Raw genomic sequence first — 21059 nt, 5'->3', positions numbered from 1 at the left:
CCAGGTACGGTGACTGTGACCACAATGCTCTGCATAGTACAAAAAGTGGCATGCTCACCAGACTGTAGCAGTTCTTGCATAAATATGGGAGGATTCTTGGTAGCCTGGATTCAGACAGGCTTTCTATGGACCTCGACATGCTCACATGCAGGTCCACTTGTGTGTCTGTAGTTTTTATGCACTAAATGATAGTTATTTCTAGCAGAACAGCAAATGCACATGAGCCATTTTGTTCAGTAACAACCTCCAGCTTCAAGATCCATATGGCTAACTTGATATTGTTGCGGTATTAATCACAACCTCACAATCATACTGTGTTTCATTGCCTTTTTGCAAAGACAAGTTCAGATGTTCAGACTAGTTTTGCTGAATATTACATACATCATTGGCCATCTGGACAATAACTGTGTGGAGGAGAAATCTGAAATGTATTTGCAAGATTTTGTCGCTTTGCAATGCAGTGTCAGGAAACTGAGACATAAGCCGAAGAAAAACAAGGCTGGAATAATTTTTATGTTACGTTTCCACAACATTAATGCTGCGTAATAGTGTGCAAGAACTGTAAAATGTCCTTTGTCTGAAATATTTTTTCGGTTGAGTTTTATTCCAAGTGATTCAAGTCAGTGGTATTCGATGCAGTGAAGCAGGACAAATGTTTCCTGGAGACTACTTAAAACATTCAGAATCTCAGAGCATGGCCACACTATGACCCATGCTTGTGCCGAGATGCAGAGTTCAGACCAGGTCCAGAAAAGATTGGAAATGGCCGTAGCTCACTCTATGCATACTAATGCACGCAGACAGTATGTTGCCAGGTGCTCAATTTTTTGTTGCTCTACTTGCTTCATCTTACACTGGCCTGGCCGAACAGTCATTTTCTTTCACAATGCAACTATAAAATGCTGTAAAAAGGAGTAAAAGAAGCAGGCCGAGGGTCAATCCTGAAAGTTCTGCTGAAATTTCTGTGACATTTTACCAGGAATTGTAGTGTGGAGCAGAAAACCACCAAATCTGACAACTACACCCCAGCTCAAATCTGTACAAACCCTTCCTTTGCTTCCTTTCTTGCTGACTCTGGCTACAACCGCTACAACATATCAGGAATTGAAAATGTGCTCAAATCACAACAGGGGATCACTAACTTTACACTGAACCACTGTGGTTTTAACACCAGCACCGAAAACAAGAGGAATGAGAAGTCAGGGTTGAGAATATTTCCAAACTAAACAAACACATAGATTCACGCATGCACTCACACACACACATAGAGCGCTATTAATTATTAACATTTTCTGCCACAAGTTCTTTATTTTGAAGGCTGGCCTGTATGAGAAATTTGAAACACCGCATCACATTTTTCTTTTTCCCCATTCACTTCATTCTTTCGCCCTCTGCCTTTTAGATCTGCCTTCAAATGCCTGGCCAAATACAGTATGTACTGCAATGCTGCAGTGGTCTGCAATGGTGAATACTTGCATCAAACAAATCTTTCAGCTAATAAGGTTAACATATTTACAAGTAACCTCTGTGACCCCAAAGCCTACCTTCAGAATTCTCAAAATGCTCAGTTTAAGAAAGTTTTTTTTCTGCTTCTAATCTCGGTATGATATGATTATAACAGTCATGTCAAATGCACTGCTCTCACTGTGAATGCATACAGAAATATTTTTCTTGTTTTCTTCAGCAGCCATTTAGAAGAAAGCTGGCTCAAAGAGAAGGGCAGAGGGGCAGTAATGGCTTTTATCAGTAACGCAGGCTCAGAGACTTTACAAAGGTCTTGTCTGAAATAAATTATTTGAACTGTGAATCGTGTAAAACTACTCCAATAGACCCTAAGAATAAAAAACACGGACCTGGAAATGGGCATAATAGGTCCTATTCAAGTATAAATAGCACATATATGTTTGCTTCAAAAACTAAGCCATTGTGCTCGGCTGGCTGGGGTGATATTACTGTTATGTCTTTCGTATTACATTATATACTTACTTGCCCTCATCTCTTCAAATGTAGAGTATGATGAACATTTGGTTTCTCGAAAAGCTTTCAAGGCTGAGTCGGCTGCCTTTGGTGATGTCTTGCTTGAATTTAATGTGCACTAGTTGTCAGTCATCACTCTATCCCATTTCTTACCAACTGCAAAAGCAAATAGTTCGTACACTTGTATGGGCACATATTGTGTAAACACCGTCTAATGGCATTCAGTCTGCAAATTCCAGGCAGCCTGCTTGATGTTTGTATGCTCAAACTGCCTCCTAGGAGGAAACTGCTGCCAGTCCCAGGAACAGTGCAATTCAAATGTGGTTCACAAGTGAATGAGCCAATAAGCCGAACCAAGCGAGCCAACGCATAACCGATGCAGCAGTGTTGCATCTTTCTCTTCACCCACCCCTCCTGCTCCACCATGATCGGAATACGAGAAAGAGTGAGACAGTCACTGAGAAAGAGGGCGAGAAAGAGAAAGAGACAGGTTTCTTTACTCTCCCTACCTAACCCCACCCCCACCAACCTCACCCCTCCCAATTCATTTGAGAGAGAAGAGAGAGGATGTGACAGCCAACACAGGCTCTCGTCAACCTTACCTCAAACATTCCTGTGTTCGTGGTTCACACAGGAGAGGAGGTGACAGGAGGCACATGGATAAAAGCGCCGCGCACACACACACACAAGCGCACACGCACGTACACAGTGCACATGCGTGCGCACACAGACACGTACACATGCACAGTACTTGCCCACAGATCTCTAATCTTCTCCTCAAATCATCTCCTATCAGCCACAGCAGCCTTCACTGCAAATTGTTCCTGCGTGTGTGTGTGTCTATGTGATCAACCAGTGCTGTGACTCAGCCAGCGATGGTGGCTCAACTTCTCCCCTTTTACACACACCTCATCCACTTTGTGTCTTTTGTAATGGATAAGGCAGATAATCTGCTTTTGTCTGAAAAATGTTTTGGTCTATAGAAGTGATTATGATTTCGGTGGACTGTCTGATCATTCATGAGCAGTGGATACTTATACTGTAAAATATCCTTACCAGGACAGCAGCAAAGCTGACCTTGTGCTTTGTGCACAGTGAATGTGCTACCACAGAGCAGACTGCGCATATTGTCCAGTGTCTATATAACGCTATGTCCAGCATTAAGACAAATGCTTCCCTTTTATTTAATGAACCTTATTATTGAATTGGATGTAAAATATAGTGCTGTTATAATAATAATGCACAATAAAACAAAGCAAATCATTTTATCCTTTAAGTGTATCTAGCAGGGAATGGCTGCCCATTTCTACATAAGATACCAATACCATCGATACCAAATAAAAGGAAACCATCTTCTTTTTCTGAGTGACCAAAGAATCAGCTTTCACGCTAATGGAGAAGAACATTTAACATACTTGCATGTGGTGTAACATTTTCCACAGTACACTCCGTTCTGAATTAGAAGCTCTTTTGAAATATTTACCATCACATGTAGGTAAGGGGTGGCTCCACCAGTGGTTCTTCTCGCACACTAGCGGCTCCTCATGACTGAGTCTATAACCAGAGTCACAACCAAACGACACCGTGGATCCGATGGAAAAATCCTGTCCGTACCGAATCCCATTGACAGGGATGCCAGGGTCCAGACACGAGTAGCTGTCCACTGTGACGCCTGACAAAAAGAGTCATTTTGTTTGATTCGAAAATCACCCTAAATTTGAACATTAAATGTTACATTACATAAACAAAAATACAAAAATATGCAGTGCAAGGTAGACTGTTTGTTATTTGATTATCATCATGGTAGTCCTGGTGACAGCCACTGAGGTGAGAACCACAACAGAAGTGGTTTTGTTTACCTTCTCAAGTGTTTACATGCCATCTGCTGTCAAATTGAACATACACTTCAGATAAAAATGAAGGTGGAGTTTGAAGATACTGGCGGTCTACGCCATTAGTACTGAGTGAATTGCATTCACTTGTTACACAAGTGAATGCAAATGTTACACAAGCATTCACTTGTGTAACATTTGCAGCTATAAACACATATGCACATGTGCAAATACTATATGTGCATACATATATAGTGTATGCATCTAACTTACTTTCATAGAGTATTCTGAAGCCAGCATTTGACCGGCTGTTATCAGTGGTAAACAGCAGATAAAGAAAGTTGCTGCTGCTGAAAAGGAACTGGGGGACTTGGGTGCCATTGAAGGAGCCAACCAGAGGAGACAGGAGGTTTGGACCATCATGGATCTCCAAGAAGTCATAACCCAGTTCTGTCTGGAACCTGTGAAGATAAAATGTCAGGACATTATATTATAGCTGATTGTGATTTAAAAACACTGATGAGATAATGAAAAGTTCTTTAAAGGTTTCACACCATTTACAATTTTTTCACCATAAATACACTTTACGATTCGTAAACAACAGTCTATATCTCGTCTTTACCAGCGGTTCACAGCCCAGAGAACATATAATTTGAACAAAAATATTGCCTGCCTTCCTAGTCAAAAGACAGCTTTGTCAAAAATTTATAGCCTAGAGAATTATGAGTCATGTGATATTGTAGGCGAATCTCCATAAACTTTAAATCTTGTAAATCTTCACTGTTGCTTGTTACCCATTCAAAGCTCTTTCTAATATTCAGAATCAAAGAGTTACTGTATGCCACCCACCTGTCAAATGTGATTTTGATGGCACGTCCAGGTTCTGCTTCAATCACCCACTCACAGTTAAGGGAGTCTTTGTAATAACCAGGCCACCCAGGAGATAATATCACTCCACTTGGAGCCGAATAGTGGCCTCCACATGGGGCTGTGAGGGGAGAATAAAGAGGCAAGTGAGAGAAGAAGTACAGGACACCCAATGTATCCAAGTGCAAATTAATGTGTAACGAAAGAAATTACAATACTGTGCAAAAGATTTGAGTCTCTGCTCACTTGCAGTAATACACTGAAACATGTAAATGATAGAAGTCCATTGTATAAGGCAAAAACAGAGTGTGTACAATTCTAATAAACTAGAAAGTCAATATTTGGTATGACCATCTTCATTCATCAGCACAACCTGAACTGACTTAGTCAAGCTTTCTTGTAATTTCTTACAGTAGTCATTTAGAAGTAGACATTCAACCCCACACTGCTTGAATAATGTTGAGGTCCAGGATCTGGGGAGACCAATCCATGACTGATACTGACATGCAGCCCTAAACCATGACAGAGCCTCCACTGTGGGCGTGACACTTTCATCTGACCTCCTCGGTACATATTGATGACAATTTGAATCAGACACTACAAACATTGGATTCATCACTCCTAAGCACCTCCGCGAACAGTAAATAGATCAACTGAAGGGCCAGATGCGTCATTCAAGTCCTGTTTCAGGTCTTTATTGGATTTTATTTCCTATTTCTTCAGGACATGACTTTAAATCATCTAATGTAGATCATTTTTAGCCACTTCAGTTTTTGTCCTCCACTTGTCCAGTTTCCTCAGTTTTTTTAAGGACAGACTGTACACCATGCTATGCCAAGTTTTTAGCTAATAGTGCTCTTGAATCATCTCGATGATGCCAAAATGCTATTTTATGCTGGTCAGTTGTGTTGTCTTTAATTTTTTTTTTTAGATTCAATTAATAAATGATGGGTGAGTGTTGCACAGTACTGTATATTTAGTCGAGTTTAGCAAATCAGGCCCACCTGCTACTAATAAGTATTTTTATATTTATATTTACATTTTTATGGTTTTTCTTTTTTACATTGGAGTTGTGCAAAAGCAAGCTCATAACTTGAATTTTACAGTTTACTTTGAAGACAGTGGACTTCTGTGGACTTCATAATTTTGGGTCAAAAGGAAACACGATTTCCACACTTCTTTTTTCTTTTAGCTGCAAAAAAGTTCTATTATGTTCACCAGCTGGACACTAACACTGTTGGCTTTTGGCTGACAGCAAGCTGAAAAATGAAAAATCTGCTAAAATATTTATTACAAATGAGGGAAAGAGAAGAGAACAGTTTTATGCATATAAGTTAACTTGTCAGTGCGATTAACATTTTCCACACTAGACATGGGCATTTGATATACATAGCATACTGTAGGTTTAATTACCATTTAAATACTCCAAAAAACATGCAACAGATTCAGATTCTTGCCCTTGACAGAGATTCTGATGAAGCAACCCACAGCTTTGAATATTTAATAAAAATAAAGATAAATTGTGTGCTCAGAAATATGTCTACAGTACATGATGCAAGGCTAACATAAAATATTCATATTATGTAAATATACACGAACACTTAAAAGGAACATGAACAATCACTCAACAGTTATTACAATGTAGTATTAGCCTAGAGCCATTCTGCTGCAGTCTTTTTTTTCCAAATTTATTTAAACTTTAACTAAGTGTCTCAAGTCAATTTGTTCTAGTCTGTACCTCCTGAATACAAGTAAGTGGATTTTCTATCCAAGTGGTTATAGACACACATTAGATACAATGGATCTTGGGACTTTAAATGACCTGGAGCATAATTAACACAACCCTTCTTTGTACTATCAAAGGCTCTGTCACCAATAGCTGTGTTGAAAATATCTTGAGCTAATTATATTTACCACTGGAGCAATTTCAAAAGCACTTGTGCTCTAGCGAACATCTCTTCATTCCGTTTGAGAATCGCAGGTCAAATTCGCATTTTACTTTTCTGTACTCAACAACTTTTACATAAGCTGTTGATTACACTGTGAACTTATGCGACTTTACTTTAAGGTAATAATATAATCGAATAATATAAATAACTTAAGGCAAAGTGCTGCGCCACGACTTTACTTGACATTTAAAGAACTTTGTCACAGTTCTGTTTAACACATTCACATAGTGCCCAGTGTCTTTACTTTCACATTGAGTTACCGGTCATCTCTGCTGCACTCCTTCCACACAGAGAGGATTTTAAATTGCCAAGTACTACTACAGACAGAATATTGGTAAGCTATTAGCTATGTGTGTGGCAGCAGTTTATTAACAGTTATTTCCCTGGGTGTTTAGGTTAACTGGCCACCTCCATATTTTTTCCTTCTGTTGAACTGACAGGATATAATTTCTGCCTCCACAGAGTTTTTACAGCATTAATGATGAGATCTTGGATAGCATATTGTTCCCTAGTTAATAGTTTAAGCAGCAATCCAGCCAATATTTACCTTCACATTTAGGAATAGGCCCACTCCACATGACTTTTCCTCTTTCTAACTGACAGGAGATGGTCTCAGTTCCTTGGGTTTTGATAAAACCGTCCTCACAAACCACAGAGATGGAGCTGCCAAGCTGGAAGCTATCTCCAAAGCGGCGAGCGTTGATGGGAATGCCAGGGTCTGGGCACTCATTATGGCCAAATGCTGCGGTAAAAAAGTTACAAGGAGACACAGATATGATGAGGGAGATATTGGAGACTAGCGCTTCACATAGAGAGACAGACACACACACGAGAAATGTTATTAAAGAATATGAGACCTATACTTTACAGCCATTCACAGGCTATGATTTGCTCATCATTTTGATGAAATATTTCAGAAGTGATGATACAGATCTATATGCTGCTACTTGAAGTCTTCTGCTGTTCGGTCCTTGCCAGCAAAATATCTAAAAAAATCTCTTGTCTGTTTTATGCTCCCGTCATGTTGTTTGCACATATGATCATTGCTCATAATACAGTATGTTTGTTTGATGCTTTGTATGCATCTGCTCCTGATAAAACTATAAGGGTCCAGCTCATCATATTAGAAGCCTGTGCAAAGTCCAGCCTATGAATGCTCATGTTTTGCCAGTTGAAGCAGTCTAGTGTTTTTAGTTGATAAAGAATTAAAGACGCAGTCATAGAAAAAAAATAAAGTCATATACACAAAATGATGTGAGATGATATCACAGATAGAGTGTGACAAAACTCGTGGACAGAACACTTTGGCAAATATGTTTGCCGTCAAACCCAGTCTGATGCAAAGATCAATATCAATTTCCATTTCTGTTGCCCGGTATCCAGACGTGTTTTGCCTAAATTAGCTCAAAGACTGCAAGCGGGGGCAAGATCTTTTTTGGTGTACATGCTGTATCCTGATGTCTTATAAGCTAGTCAACAACGCATCACGTAGATTTTGATCAGTTCCAAAGATTTGCACAGATGACAACAATGTAAGGGAGACGGAGCTTCTAACTGCGGGTAAAATTCTAATGTCTATTCTAATGCAGGTTAAAGAGGCACGATATGATGTTTAAAAAAAGACCAGTTATGAATTTTTGGAAGATGAATTTTTTTTCACTTCTGACGGAAATAGGCTAACTGTTTCCTCTTGTTTCAAGTCTTTCAAGCCTAAATACATCCTGGACCTCTCCATGTACTGGACGCACAGAGATGAAAATGGTATCTATCTTGTCATCTGAGTCTATGTTTGACAACAAACAAGCAAAAAATTGCCTAAAATTGTTCCTTTAAAGCTTCTCTTGCCTTTGCTACTACTTTGTTCTGCAACCTACACCTCTATTCTTAGCTGCTATAATAATCACAGGACCTCTCTTCTATAACCCGTTGTCTTCAGCGATACTGAAACTTCTAGTTGGGAGTGAATTAAAAGAGCTTTATCTAAATCAAACTGAAATATTTACTACATGGTTTTCAGCATCTTGGTTAGAAGTTATGCCAAGTTTTACACGGAGCTCTTTGCAGATGCCTTGAGCCACCTGTCATTTATGTTGCTAGGAAAATAGGGAATATGTACAACGATTTACTGAAAAGTGCAAACATACATCCAAATGTAGCATATAAAGCAAAACCACACTTGTTTGTACAGTCCTAATGGGCCTGGAAGTCAAAATTTGGTATGATCACCAACACAATTCTGTTTTCTTCTTATTTCTTTAAGTAGTCTGCAAAATAGTTTTCTAGGCTTCTTGAAGGACATTCAAGGCTCTTCTTTGGATGTTGGCTGCTTATTGTTCTGTTCTCTGTCAAGATGATGCCACAATGCTTCAACAATTTTTAGGTCAGGTCTCTGGGGAGGCTGATCCATGACTGATAGAGTTCCACTGTCTGTTTTTTTTCCAGGTATTGTTTTACTGCATTGGGATTGTATTTGGGATCATTGTCATGGTAAAAAATGAAGCTGTTACAGGTGTTCAGATTATTTCCAAATGGTACTGCATGGTGATGGTGCTTTTCTGCATTCATAATACCATCAATTTTGATAAGATCCCCAACATCACTGGATGAAATGAAGCCCCAAACCATGAGGTTTGCGTTACGTCGGTTTATCATTTGAGTTAGTGCTTTTTTATGCTTGAATTATTTATCGGTCAGTCTCAAGTAACTTTCCTCTGATAAGTACAAGGACGGGAGTGAAAATGAATGAAAGAAACACAGCCTATTGTCCAAAGGAAAACCTTGAAAGACCTTCAGAAAGCCTGGAGAACTAATGCTCAAGATTACTTTAAAAGATCACTTTACAAGAAAGTCTGACTCCTTGGAAGCAAAATATAATGAAATGAGTGGTGGCTCAAGAGTTCTGCAGAGTACTGTGTAAAGTGCAATCATATATATATATATATATATATATATATATATATATATATATATATATATATATATATATATATATATATATATATATAAAAAACACTATATTGCTTCAAAATTAACAGTGCCTTTATTTCAGTGTTTTTGGGGTTCTATCTTTGCAAATTAAAAAAAAAAAAAAAGACTAAATTTCAGATTTCAAGCTTAACTTGGATTTTGTTCATGTAAAGCATTTTATGATAATTCTATTTTTAGCAGAGAAAACAAAGTTGCTCATTTGCCTAGATTTAGGCCAAAAAAAGAGGATGGAATACATACTACTGTATGTGATATTAAATCCTCTTCCTGACATAGAGTGATCAGCCTGAAACTCCAGCCTCAGTGTGTTGGTATTAGACGTCAGATGGGAGGGACTCTCAGCTCCAGAGAACCTCCCAATGACGGTGGCATCATTTGTCTCGCCATCTTTCACTGTTAGGGAATCATAAGGTGCCTCAAGGTCAAAGTCATTAAATGCCAAGTGTATTCTGGAGCCCGGATCTGATTGGATGAGCCAAACACAGTTCATGTTGTTCCCATAGCCTTCTGGGTAATCCGGTGAGAGGACGGTTCCTGAGGGAGCAGTGAAGTTGGACATGCAGGGGACTGTGGGAGGAAGAGAATTACAAAATCACAGACAGTAACAGACAGAGAGACAGACAATTTTCAGAAAGCATATGAGGGAGGGGAAAGGCATACAGGGAGAGAAATTTTCTGTTAAATATTCATCTCCACAGCGTCATCGGTCATCATGCGCCCCAGGCCATAATAAACTCTGTACTGTCGCCTCAGTGACAGGTCAGACTGAAATTTATCAACATCACAGCAGTGCACATGCCACATTTTTTTTAGTTCAATCCAATGCTGTCATATACCTGAAAATCAATTACAAATCATTTTAACACTTACATATGCATATAGGGATATTTGCAGACCATTGATTGTTGTCTTGGCAGGAGATAGTTTTTTCTCCAATCAGCTCAAACCCAAACTGGCATTCAAATCTCAGGATTCCTCCATTTGAAAAGTTGTCACCTTCTCTTATTCCATAGAGAGGAGTTCCAGGGTCTCCACAACTCTCTTTGTCTATTTCTGGAATGACACAGATTCAAAGGAAGACATGAACAGCAGCATGGTCCCCAAAGACAGCTATAAACAGTCCATGTTGACAGGAATCCTAACCTAAACCATTAAGATCATATGCTATATACTTCAGTCACTCTGAAAAGATAACCGATAAAAAGATAACATGAAAAATGGCAAAAAAATCCAGCTGCCAAGTAGATGAAACATAAAGTAATTTGATCATTCAGCATGAAAAGAAGAAAAAGAGTAGCACATACCAAAGGAAAACTGAAGAAAGAGCTAGGACTGACATAAAGTGCTCACTACATACAGCCCAGCAATAGAAAACAACTTTACGGAGACAATTTGTGAGTACTGCAGTCACAGAGGTTGCCAAACTTGGTCTAAGTGTTGGGAAAATTTAGTGAAACTAGCTACTTGTTTACAATCATTACTTGATTCTTATTTGCATTATTTACATCACTTTTGTAATACTTCTATCATCATTTGTTTTTTTTACAAGATCTTGCCTGTAACCCATGACTGTACAATTTGACAGCAGTAGAGCAGCGGTTGGTACTGGGCTGTGAGAGATGAGGCTTGGGCGTGAAATTTATGGTTTTCGGGGTTTTTATCGTTTTTTATCGTTATTTTTAAATTGTTTTTATTGTTAACTCAGTTTCCCTGGGTCTTTTCCCGTGTGTTATGAATAAATCATCTTTTTTTGGCACTGGTACTGGTTTTATTTTGTTGTATTTATCCGTGACACCTTAAAGGCCAGTCAATGAAAATATTGTCGGACATAAACCGGTCCGTGGCACAAAAAAGGTTAGGGACCGCTGCAGTAGAGGACACCTTGGGTCACGTGGACGGTACTTTTGAAGTAGTTTTTGGTGTTATGAAGAAACTCAAGGGTGACAAGACACTGTAAACCTTATATCTGCAACTCAGCTTTACACCTGTTACTTCAGTTTTGTCACTTTAGCTAAATTATAAATTAACTGTTTTTGACAGCCAGCACACCGAGTGTTTCTTCCCAGAGTCTGGCCTTAACAACATTTGTGCAACCATGCAGTGCTATCAGTCTCAAATCCTCCGTGGTTATCTTACTGTGTTGTGCAACACTATGTCATGCTACAAGAGCTCATCATCCATTTTGAACAGAAACACACTGCCAACTGAATCTAGTCTTACTTGAAGGTGATTGGCTCTTGTTTCGCTGAGTCAGGCGAATTTCTGAAATGCGTCTGCTTCTCAGTTCATGTAGCCTGGAGCAAATTTTGTATCCCTCTCTTTCTGTTTCCTCCTTCCCCTGAGTTTGCAAGTATTCATGACACATCTTTTTTTTAACATTGACTCTGACCATAAGGTTGGACAGATCCTTCTTCTGATTCTACATAAAGGCGCCACTGTGTCACTATAACTCTTTATAATATGTTGTATACGGGATATCAGGAAACATACTTTCTATTTTCCCAACCTTCCTCTCCTTTAATCCCCTGCTCTGCTTTCCTGTTTTCAGCATTATTTACAGGAGTGGCCCATGGCACGAAGCAAAGGTGTGTGTGTGTCTTTTTGAGTATGTGCGCGTTTCTGTGTGTTTCACTGTTGCTGCGAATGTGTGTCTCGGTGTGCGTGCTTGAGTGCGTGTTCGTGATGTATTGCATTAATTTCCATCATGACATCGTCTTTATGAGACCCACAGACTCAACCAATCACAGCCTGCCTAACACACTTGCTTGCACATGAACACACACACACAGATGCACAGACACATAGCGAAGGAATTGAGAACAAATTACTTTGGAGAGAAAGCGGCACGCTGTCGGAACATTCCTGTATTGCTACTGCTTTTCTTCCTCACATGCACACACGCACACACACACACAGTACAGTACATGCATGCAACACACAGACTTAAACAAACCCAATCACCCATATGCAGTCAGTGTCTTCCTTTGCATCATACACACTGATGCATCCACACACACACACATATATAATCCTATTGTGTTTGTAACAACAAGGCTGACAGATTCACAAAGGGGATTAGACTCCTCAAAGAGTATCTAAGAGTGTGAGTGAATATGTAACTTCTACATTATGTCTGGATTGCACATTTAGCTAAATTCCAATTCACACCATATTGTCCACAAGAATACATACCCTGATGAGGTACAACAATAAAACCAGTGGCAAAAAAAGAGTGAATAACAGTGATCAAACCTTGTGTCCAGGCATTTACTGTAGGTTGATGTTAACTGTACAAGTAACTTCCATCTAAACACATGCCTGCAGCCAGCAAAACACCATAAAAAAGATCCATAGGTGTTACCCAGGTTCTGTAAGAACACGAGACCCATCCCTAGAGGTCCTGTATCCATGACCTTGTGGGTCAGAGTAATTTTGGTGTGACAAGTATGACCTACACAGTATTAAGCAGGTGGTTTTCATCTTCTTTGGTAAATACAGGCACGTACAGACACACAGGCACACATAAAAGGGTAGTGTGCAAAATACACTACCTATTCCATATCTGAAAGAATAAGGTAATAGATTTTGGAAGGGATAATGAGACTGAGGGAAAAACTTTATTGGCTGTTTCTCTTTTGTGACAACTGTAAAATGTGCTTTAAGGCTTTGTTGCTAATAATGAATGAATGCGTAATGTATCATATGCATAGTCTAATCTCTGCTATATGCTGCAAACTGTTTCTTTCAACTGGAGGCTGCCGCTGTTCTGCTATAACAGAGGTCACAAAATAAGAGCATTAAACCCATTAAACCACAACAAATAATAATCTAAGGCAGCTCTTATAGCAACGGAAAAAAGAGGTATTGAGTGGAAAGTCTATTAGTACTCTCAAACAGGTTTGCAATGTGAAGAAGAAATGAGAAATTCAGCCCGTCTAATTAGCTTGTACTTGTCTGATTCTGTGACCTAAAGGGAGTGGCTCAAATTGACTTGTTCACACTGTAGACATCAGCGAGGATGCTCTGTTGAATAAAAATGATCTCATTTATTACACTCACAATACTGACATTCTTTTCTGCCTCTCTCAGGTTCCAAACCAGGCCACCGAGGAGCTTTTGAGGATTGATTCGATGGGAGATGTGTATAAGAAAGACATCAATTTTCTGTTCTCATTAAAACACACAATCTATGTCAGCGCTTGTTACACAACGTGCACAAAATGTTTCCTATTCAATTGTGTAACTTTCAAATACCAGCAAATCTCACTAAATTGGACTTCAGGATGACAAATAACAACTGGGGTGCATTCTTTGATCTTAACACATTATGGTGCAGAAATGTATCACTTCAGCCCGCTGTAAAAACGCCTCGGCAACCCACCCACATCCTGCCTCATGACCTTGTAATGATCATCAGTGAGCTTCAGAAAGACTCCTGCAATCATCTATGTAGAAAAAAAAATACAGACCACAGAACGAGACACATGTTGCACATATTGCATAGGCATTTTTGTCAATAATACTTTAGAGATGTTTAGGTTACTTCTCTCCATCTGGAAACATCATCCCACAACGTCTAAAAGAACAAATCTGAACAACTAAAATAAAAGTGAACGCGCAACAGCCGTCAAGTACACAGTATCAAATCAAACCAGAAGTGCAAACCAAGGCTGCCGAGTGTATACTTAAGTAAAGTTAAAGCACCGTTTTCTAAATCTCGCTTCTGTTTAAAGTAAAAGCAAAGAGCTTAATGAGCTCTAAAAACCATCTGGAGCTCCTCCTCAATCAGTTACTTCATGACCAGCGAGGGCCAAAATTACATCTTGTAAGTAAACATTGCGAAATCAGTCTGTGTCTGTTTATTCTAACTTAGCATTTAGAGAATCCCGTGGACTGGGAAACTGACATCTGAAACCACCATCGAGCAAAACAACTCTTCACTCATTGTGCCTGCTCAGTTACCCAATGCCATGCCTAATTTGAAATATATATAATTTATTAAGTCTTAATGTGAGAAACAATTAAATGCCTTGTAAATTTGGATGGAACGATCAGCATATATAGCATTTCAAAGCCACTGCTTGGACTGAAGATTACATGAGTCAATAATTCATGAATAGAAAATGAAATACGCTTTACAGAGTTGTGATTAGGTAAGCCCTGCCCTTCACGAGTTACCTCGGGAACGCATACGCTTACAAAAAAGAAAAAAGTAAAAATGCATCTAGCTTTGACTCACTACCCCAATACTCAGCTTACTGACTGTAAAATTGAACCACATTTCTGGTTATGTTGCGAATAAATATTTCATGAATTTGTATTTTATGGTCCCTCTGCCGCTCTCAATGAATGCTGTTTCATCCGGTATGATCAAGAGGGTCCTTCTCAATACCTGAACTATGTACAGTGGAATTGAAATACCACAGGCTCTGCAAGATCCAGTGTGGCTTTTGTTATTCTTAGAAATACTGTGTCCACCAGCAAATAATATCCATAAGATAATTCAGTTTATCTGTCAGACATCATTGCAAAGTCCCTCCCTCTTTCTCACTCTCCATTTAGAATAACCGTGCAATCTGATTAGTCCATAAACAATTCTCATGCATCTATCCAGGTTGCATAGAAAAAAAACCCCAGACTGCTCCAAGCTGAAGAGAAAAACATGAAGAGGACTGGACAAATGATAGACAAAGCATGGCAGGGTTAACACAGGAAATGTATTATAGATAGAGGTAAAGAGTAGTGTATTAGACAAACCTGCTGTCACACTTAAAAATGCATGGAAGCACAAAGACAGACAGAGATGAATTCATCACTGACAGCCATACATTGCTGTCTCTCTGTCTCTCTCAGCACACACATACATTAAGGATCCGAGGAATCAAGGGTCATTGTGCCATAAAAATCCACCTTGACACCCTTCCCTCCAATAAAGCACATCACATATTAAAAACCATAAAGAGCAGATGAAAAAGCTAAAATAAAATCTCAAAAGTAACAGCTGACATTATGGCTCAGTGATGGGATCGTGTTTAAGGCAGAATAGAGCAGAAAAACAGCAGCCTGTACATTCAAAGTCAAGTATGGGAATATCAGCGTGTAAGATGATGTTTTTAGTCTTTCCTGTGCAGTATTAGCAGATAAGCTAATAGCGCACTGCGATAAACCTGGCAACACCTAACTACAGTAGAGGGAAAAAAACCAAAACATTTGTCATGAGATTAACACCATTTCACCCTTTTTTCAGCTGGCCACGAAGCAGGCACTTGATGTTTATGCTGCACTTCTCAAGTCTGCTAGATCGGCATTATATAACACAGGATGATGGGATAATGCGAGAATGATGCATTTAAAAAAGCTGGAGCTGGGGGGAATGACTCATCGCTGGAAACTAATTCTCAAAATCACCATTCAGATGTGTTTGTATGAAAAAGTCAGTAAAATGATTCAAATATTTGCACTTTTTGTTCTTTTAAGGCTACCATACATTAAAAAAAATCCATACACACAGATTTCTGTACTGTGTTTACGGACACATACTATATGACAAAACTGGTAATACAGATTACTTGCTCAAAATTAATACACAGTCCAAATCAGAGTTTTTCCTGGCTCAGAATTCATTGTTAGAAGTGAATACTGGCAATTACAAAGGCATAACACACCTGGTAATCAATTTAATAGTCACATTCCTTATCAAAACACTCCTTTAGTGATTTGAAGGCAAGCAAGAGCCAATACCTTTTTTCAAATGGTAAGAATCAGCGAGTACTCCAAAGCGGACCAGAGGGTATCCTCTGTGTGGAGTGCTGACTGCTGCATCAATCCAATTGGCAGCTGGTGGGTTTAAATTATAGAAAGCAATGCTGGTACTCTCAAATCTCACTCAGTACTTAAAAGCTCAAAACTAAGATGAAGTGGTGGTGATGCCTGAATGGTGAAGCCCCTCTGCAGTCATACAAAGAATCTTAAAAGGCTTTGCAGCCAAAATTATTAGTTTAATTCCCCCACACTGATACCCATAGACTCACACCAAAACTGTCTTTTCTTTTTGGTTTTTTTCCGCTGTTTTTGCTAAAACAATTGGATAGTAAAGATGGACTTTATTCAAAAACTCCATCTCATAAAGCCAAGAAGAAAATTCAGTACAGTTTTTTCTTCTGTGTTGTAGTAATTCAATTTGGAAAAAAACACATATTCATATTTTCAATATTAGTCAGACAGTTGAAACAATATGATTTATTCATCAGTCTTATCCACCAAAAAGAAGAAAATCATCAACGCTAAACAACAGCAAGTACACTGCCGAAAGTAATGAACTTCAGTGACATTCAATTTTTAATCCATAGAGTTTAAGGTTTAATGTGATTTTGCCCCACCCTTTGCAGGTATAACATCTTCAACTCATGGATTTTCACAAGGTGTAGGACTGTATTTATGGGAACTTTTGACCATTTTTCCAAAGGTATATTATTGAGGCTAGACACTGATGTTGGCAAAAGGCCTGGCTTGCAATCTGTGCTCTAATTCATCAAAAGATGTTCTGTCATGTTGAGGTCAGGACTCTGCGCAAGCCAGTCAAGTTCTTCCACACCAAACTCACTCATCCATGTCTTTATGGACCTTGCTTTTTGCACTGATACAATCATGTTGCAAGAGAAAAAGGGCCAACTGTTCCCACAAAATTGGGAGCATGAAATAGTTCAAAATGTCTTAATGCTGAAGCATTAAGGCCACATTAAGAGTTCCTTTAACTGGAACTAAGAGCCTGAATCCAATGCTTTGCATTGTGCTTGATGATGTACAGCTTAGATGCAGCTCCTCGGCCATGGAAACCCATTCAATGAAGCTCTCTACGCAATGTTCTTGAGCTTGTGAAGTTTGGAGATCTATGCGCATCTGCTCCCACTCTGTGATTTTACCTAGCCTACAGCTTTGTGGCTGACTTGCTGTTGTTTCCAGTTGATTTGACTTTGTTATAAGCCACTAACAGTTGACTTTGGAATAGTTAGTAGTGAGGAAATTTCATGACTGGACTTGTTGCACAGGTGGTATCCTATCATGGTACCACAGTGGAATTCATTGAGCTCCTGAGAGCGGCCTAGTCTTTCACAAATGTTTGTAGAAGCAGTCTGCATGAGCAGGTGCTTGATTTTACACACCTGTGGCCATGGAAGTGATTGGAACAACTCAATTCAATGATTTGCATGGGTGACTGAATACTTTTGGCAATTTCTGCAGGTGAATATAGTAAGTGAATACATAAAGAATTCTAAAAATAGCTTCCAATGTGTATGATAATCATATTTACTGACTTTATAGCATTACTGTAGCAGGTTTATATGTTCGAACTATGAATTCCAGATATGTTTCAGACACAACTCTCTCCAACTTGGATGTGTAGACATTAATAACGCAATTAACTGATCATAAGCAAGTATGTGAACCTCTACAAGAGCTGAAGTTTGGCAGTTTGGTATTCTGGAGCAAAATGGAAAAGAGGAATGTTTGAGGCACATTGATCTTTCAGAAGCAACTTTTTCTGCCAATCAAACTAGGAAGGGTTATGAGGGTATTTCCAAATGATTTGAAGTCTATCATTCCACAATGAGAAAGATTACTGAGAAGTAGAAAACATTGCAGATAATTGCCAATCTTCTTGGGAGTGAATGTCCCAGCAAATTCACCCCAAGGTCAGATTGTGCAGCACTCAGAGAAATTGCCAAAAATGTAAAGCATCTCAGACTTTACAGGCCTAGGATGGTAAATCTTAAAGTTCGTGAGAGAACAATTAAAAAAAGACTGAACAAACATGGCTTGTTTGGAAGTTAGAAAGTCAATAGCTGTGACATGCCATAGTTTATAATTGACTGAAAGACTGGTGTAAAGTCAGGCTTAACTTCTAAATGTGGGGGACATAACTACGTTCTCACTGTCATGCTGCAAGGACTCACAAAAAGCAAGGTGAGGTTAGGTAAATCATAAAATTTTAGGTTGAACACTTGGTTTAAGGTTAGAGTATAGTAAACTGGAGTAATGGTTAGTGTCAGTCTCCAGGGGTTTATGTAAGTAAATACAATGTCCAATAGTGGTGTGAAGTGATGGGAACTCAGCTGTGTGTGTGAGTTTGTACGTGTGTGTGATTTGTATGCTCTGCAGTAGGAGTGGAGTCAAAGTGTTCCCAGGTCGGTGACCTTGGCTTTAATAATAGATGAATGGTGACAAGAAAAAGAGAGGGACACAGGCAGAGACCACGAGAAAGAGAAAAGCAGAAACACAGAGACAGACAGGGAGGGAATGAGTGCAAAAGAAAAAAAGATGCAGGGCTGGTCATTTGACAGACAACAGAGCAGAGAAGGGGTGTCTGATACAGGAAATGGGAGAAGCAAAAAGAGCAGAAAGGAGGAAAAGCAGGGAAACTAAACAACAGTGCATTAGAGAACAACTGACAGAGAAAATGTTGTGATTTCAGAAAGAAGGGAATGAGAGGATGGTGGATAGATAGATGGCTAATAAGGAAAAATGAGACAGAGGGAGAAGGGGAAGAGAGGGAGAATGTGAGGAGCGAGAGGGGTGAGTGACTTGCTGGTAGAGCTTCGTTGGCTTACTGATGGAGGACCTGTCTGACACACACACATACACACTAACAGAAACCCACACCCACATACATGCATTGTTAGTGTGGCTTTACAGAAAGGCTGGAGTTACTGATAATGTTTATATTTCATAGCCAAGGTCTACGGGATATGTCTATGTACTCTACAAACACACACACAGTGTGCCCCTTTTTTTTTTCTTCCTCAAAAAATAAAAATAGATAAATAAAACACACATACATCTCAGGCAAGTACCCACCTTTATATTAAATCTTGTGGGTGATGGAGCCGGCACTCTGAGACAAACACATTTATCTTGTACTGAGAATTGGCACTTTTCATGGTTTCGGGGTTTGAGCAAAAAAAAAAAAAAAAAGTAATATTTAAAGTACTTTTTTGTAGGTTTTGACAATCTAAGAATGTCAAACACATTTATATAAGTATGATGTAGATGTAATTAAAGGGGGCACACTTAAAAGTCTAATAACAGTACAGTAGATGTTGAGCAGCAAGCAGTCCTTTTTTACATAATATGCTGAGGATTCCTTAAATTGTACATTTATGCTATTTTTTTAAGCTGAACTATAAAAAGTAAACTTGGCATCACTCCCTGGTAAGCAAACAAAGTGACTAAATAGCTACATATATAGTGTTTAACAAAGACCCCCCCCAAAAAAAAGAAAAAACGACCCTCAAATATTTAAAAAAAATCCTTCAAACTAAAAATTATATCATTTATTAGGCAAATAACAAACTGAATTTGTGTTTTATACCCAAATTTGAGCTCACACACTGGACTTCAATGAGAAGTCTGAAATTAATCAAGCATAACATTCAACCACTACAACCAATTTTTGTGTTAAGGAATGCAAGTAAATAACTGTAATTTGGCATCTCAATCAAAGAAATAATAACGAGCTTCATTATTTTTTTCAGCTTTTTAATAAAACAGTAAATTTGAAACTTCATGGATAACAGCATTAATTATATTTTAGCATTAAAAATACTAAATTGATTAAAGAGCTTGTGCACACTGGTGAATTAGCCAATACAGAAACATAAAAATGATTTTGATAATTATGAGGACTTTTAATTTGGAGTAGCAGTGGCATAAACCTTACACCGGTGGTAAGGTCCCCACAGCGCACACAGTCTCTTATTGCTTTTCAAAGAACATAAAAGCCAACATAGCTGTGATAAGCTCATTGTGACAGAAAATAACAAAACCTTATAACATCTAAATACAAATGTATGGCTTTTGACAGTGAATACGCTCTAACAACACTGCATTGGTCTTCCACGTATTGTGCAGAATAAACTTGCTGTGTACTACTGGGTACAGATTAAGAAAGAAAACCCAGCTCTCATGCCAATGCAATGAAGCAATATTATAAGCATGGGTGCATTTAGATGGTGGCTCTCTCCATTAGCTTTTCTATTGATCTCTATGGTGAAATCACTCAGGAGAAATGAATGGGTATATGCACAATTATCATTGAGACAGGAACCTTATGTCCTTCATAAAAGTGATATGATTTCAAGTTAGTTTTTAAACTTTTTAACATTGCCTGCGCATTGTATTATTTGCTTAAAAAATTGCCACCAATACATTTGTTATTTGCAGAGTTACTTTAAGAAAGACAAATCTGCAGTATTTCATTATTTTCTATTTTAATCATTTTGATGTTATGTCTTTTTAATCACTGTGTTTTCAGTATATCATTTGAACTTCACAATGAAACTCAAGGAGCATAAAGGGCAGAGATATATCAAAACAAGTGTCATTGTCACACCCCTTTTGGAACTTGCTGCATTACCAGACTCAGCACTGTGACCTCATTATGACAATA

The 21059-nt window shown here is 38.6% G+C and overlaps 1 protein-coding gene across 4 annotated transcripts in view; it reads right to left on the bottom strand.

Annotated features, from left to right (window-relative positions):
- csmd3b (CUB and Sushi multiple domains 3b) overlaps nt 1–21059 on the bottom strand; it is a 392628-nt gene that overhangs the window by 99628 nt on the left and 271941 nt on the right. For all 4 annotated transcript variants that reach the window (XM_065470768.1, XM_065470769.1, XM_065470770.1 and 1 more), the window contains exons 13-18: nt 10484–10666; nt 9854–10180; nt 7173–7367; nt 4659–4797; nt 4083–4270; nt 3461–3649 (exon numbers count right to left, since the gene is read on the bottom strand). In XM_065470768.1, the coding sequence (XP_065326840.1) occupies nt 3461–3649; nt 4083–4270; nt 4659–4797; nt 7173–7367; nt 9854–10180; nt 10484–10666 (1221 nt within the window). The remainder of the gene's footprint in view (nt 1–3460; nt 3650–4082; nt 4271–4658; nt 4798–7172; nt 7368–9853; nt 10181–10483; nt 10667–21059) is intronic.

Source organism: Pelmatolapia mariae, linkage group LG22, assembly GCF_036321145.2.
Source record: "Pelmatolapia mariae isolate MD_Pm_ZW linkage group LG22, Pm_UMD_F_2, whole genome shotgun sequence".
Taxonomy (NCBI): Eukaryota; Metazoa; Chordata; class Actinopteri; order Cichliformes; family Cichlidae; genus Pelmatolapia; species Pelmatolapia mariae.
The sequence above is the reverse complement of the archived record's forward strand: the minus strand, read 5'-3'. Positions and strand labels throughout refer to the sequence as shown.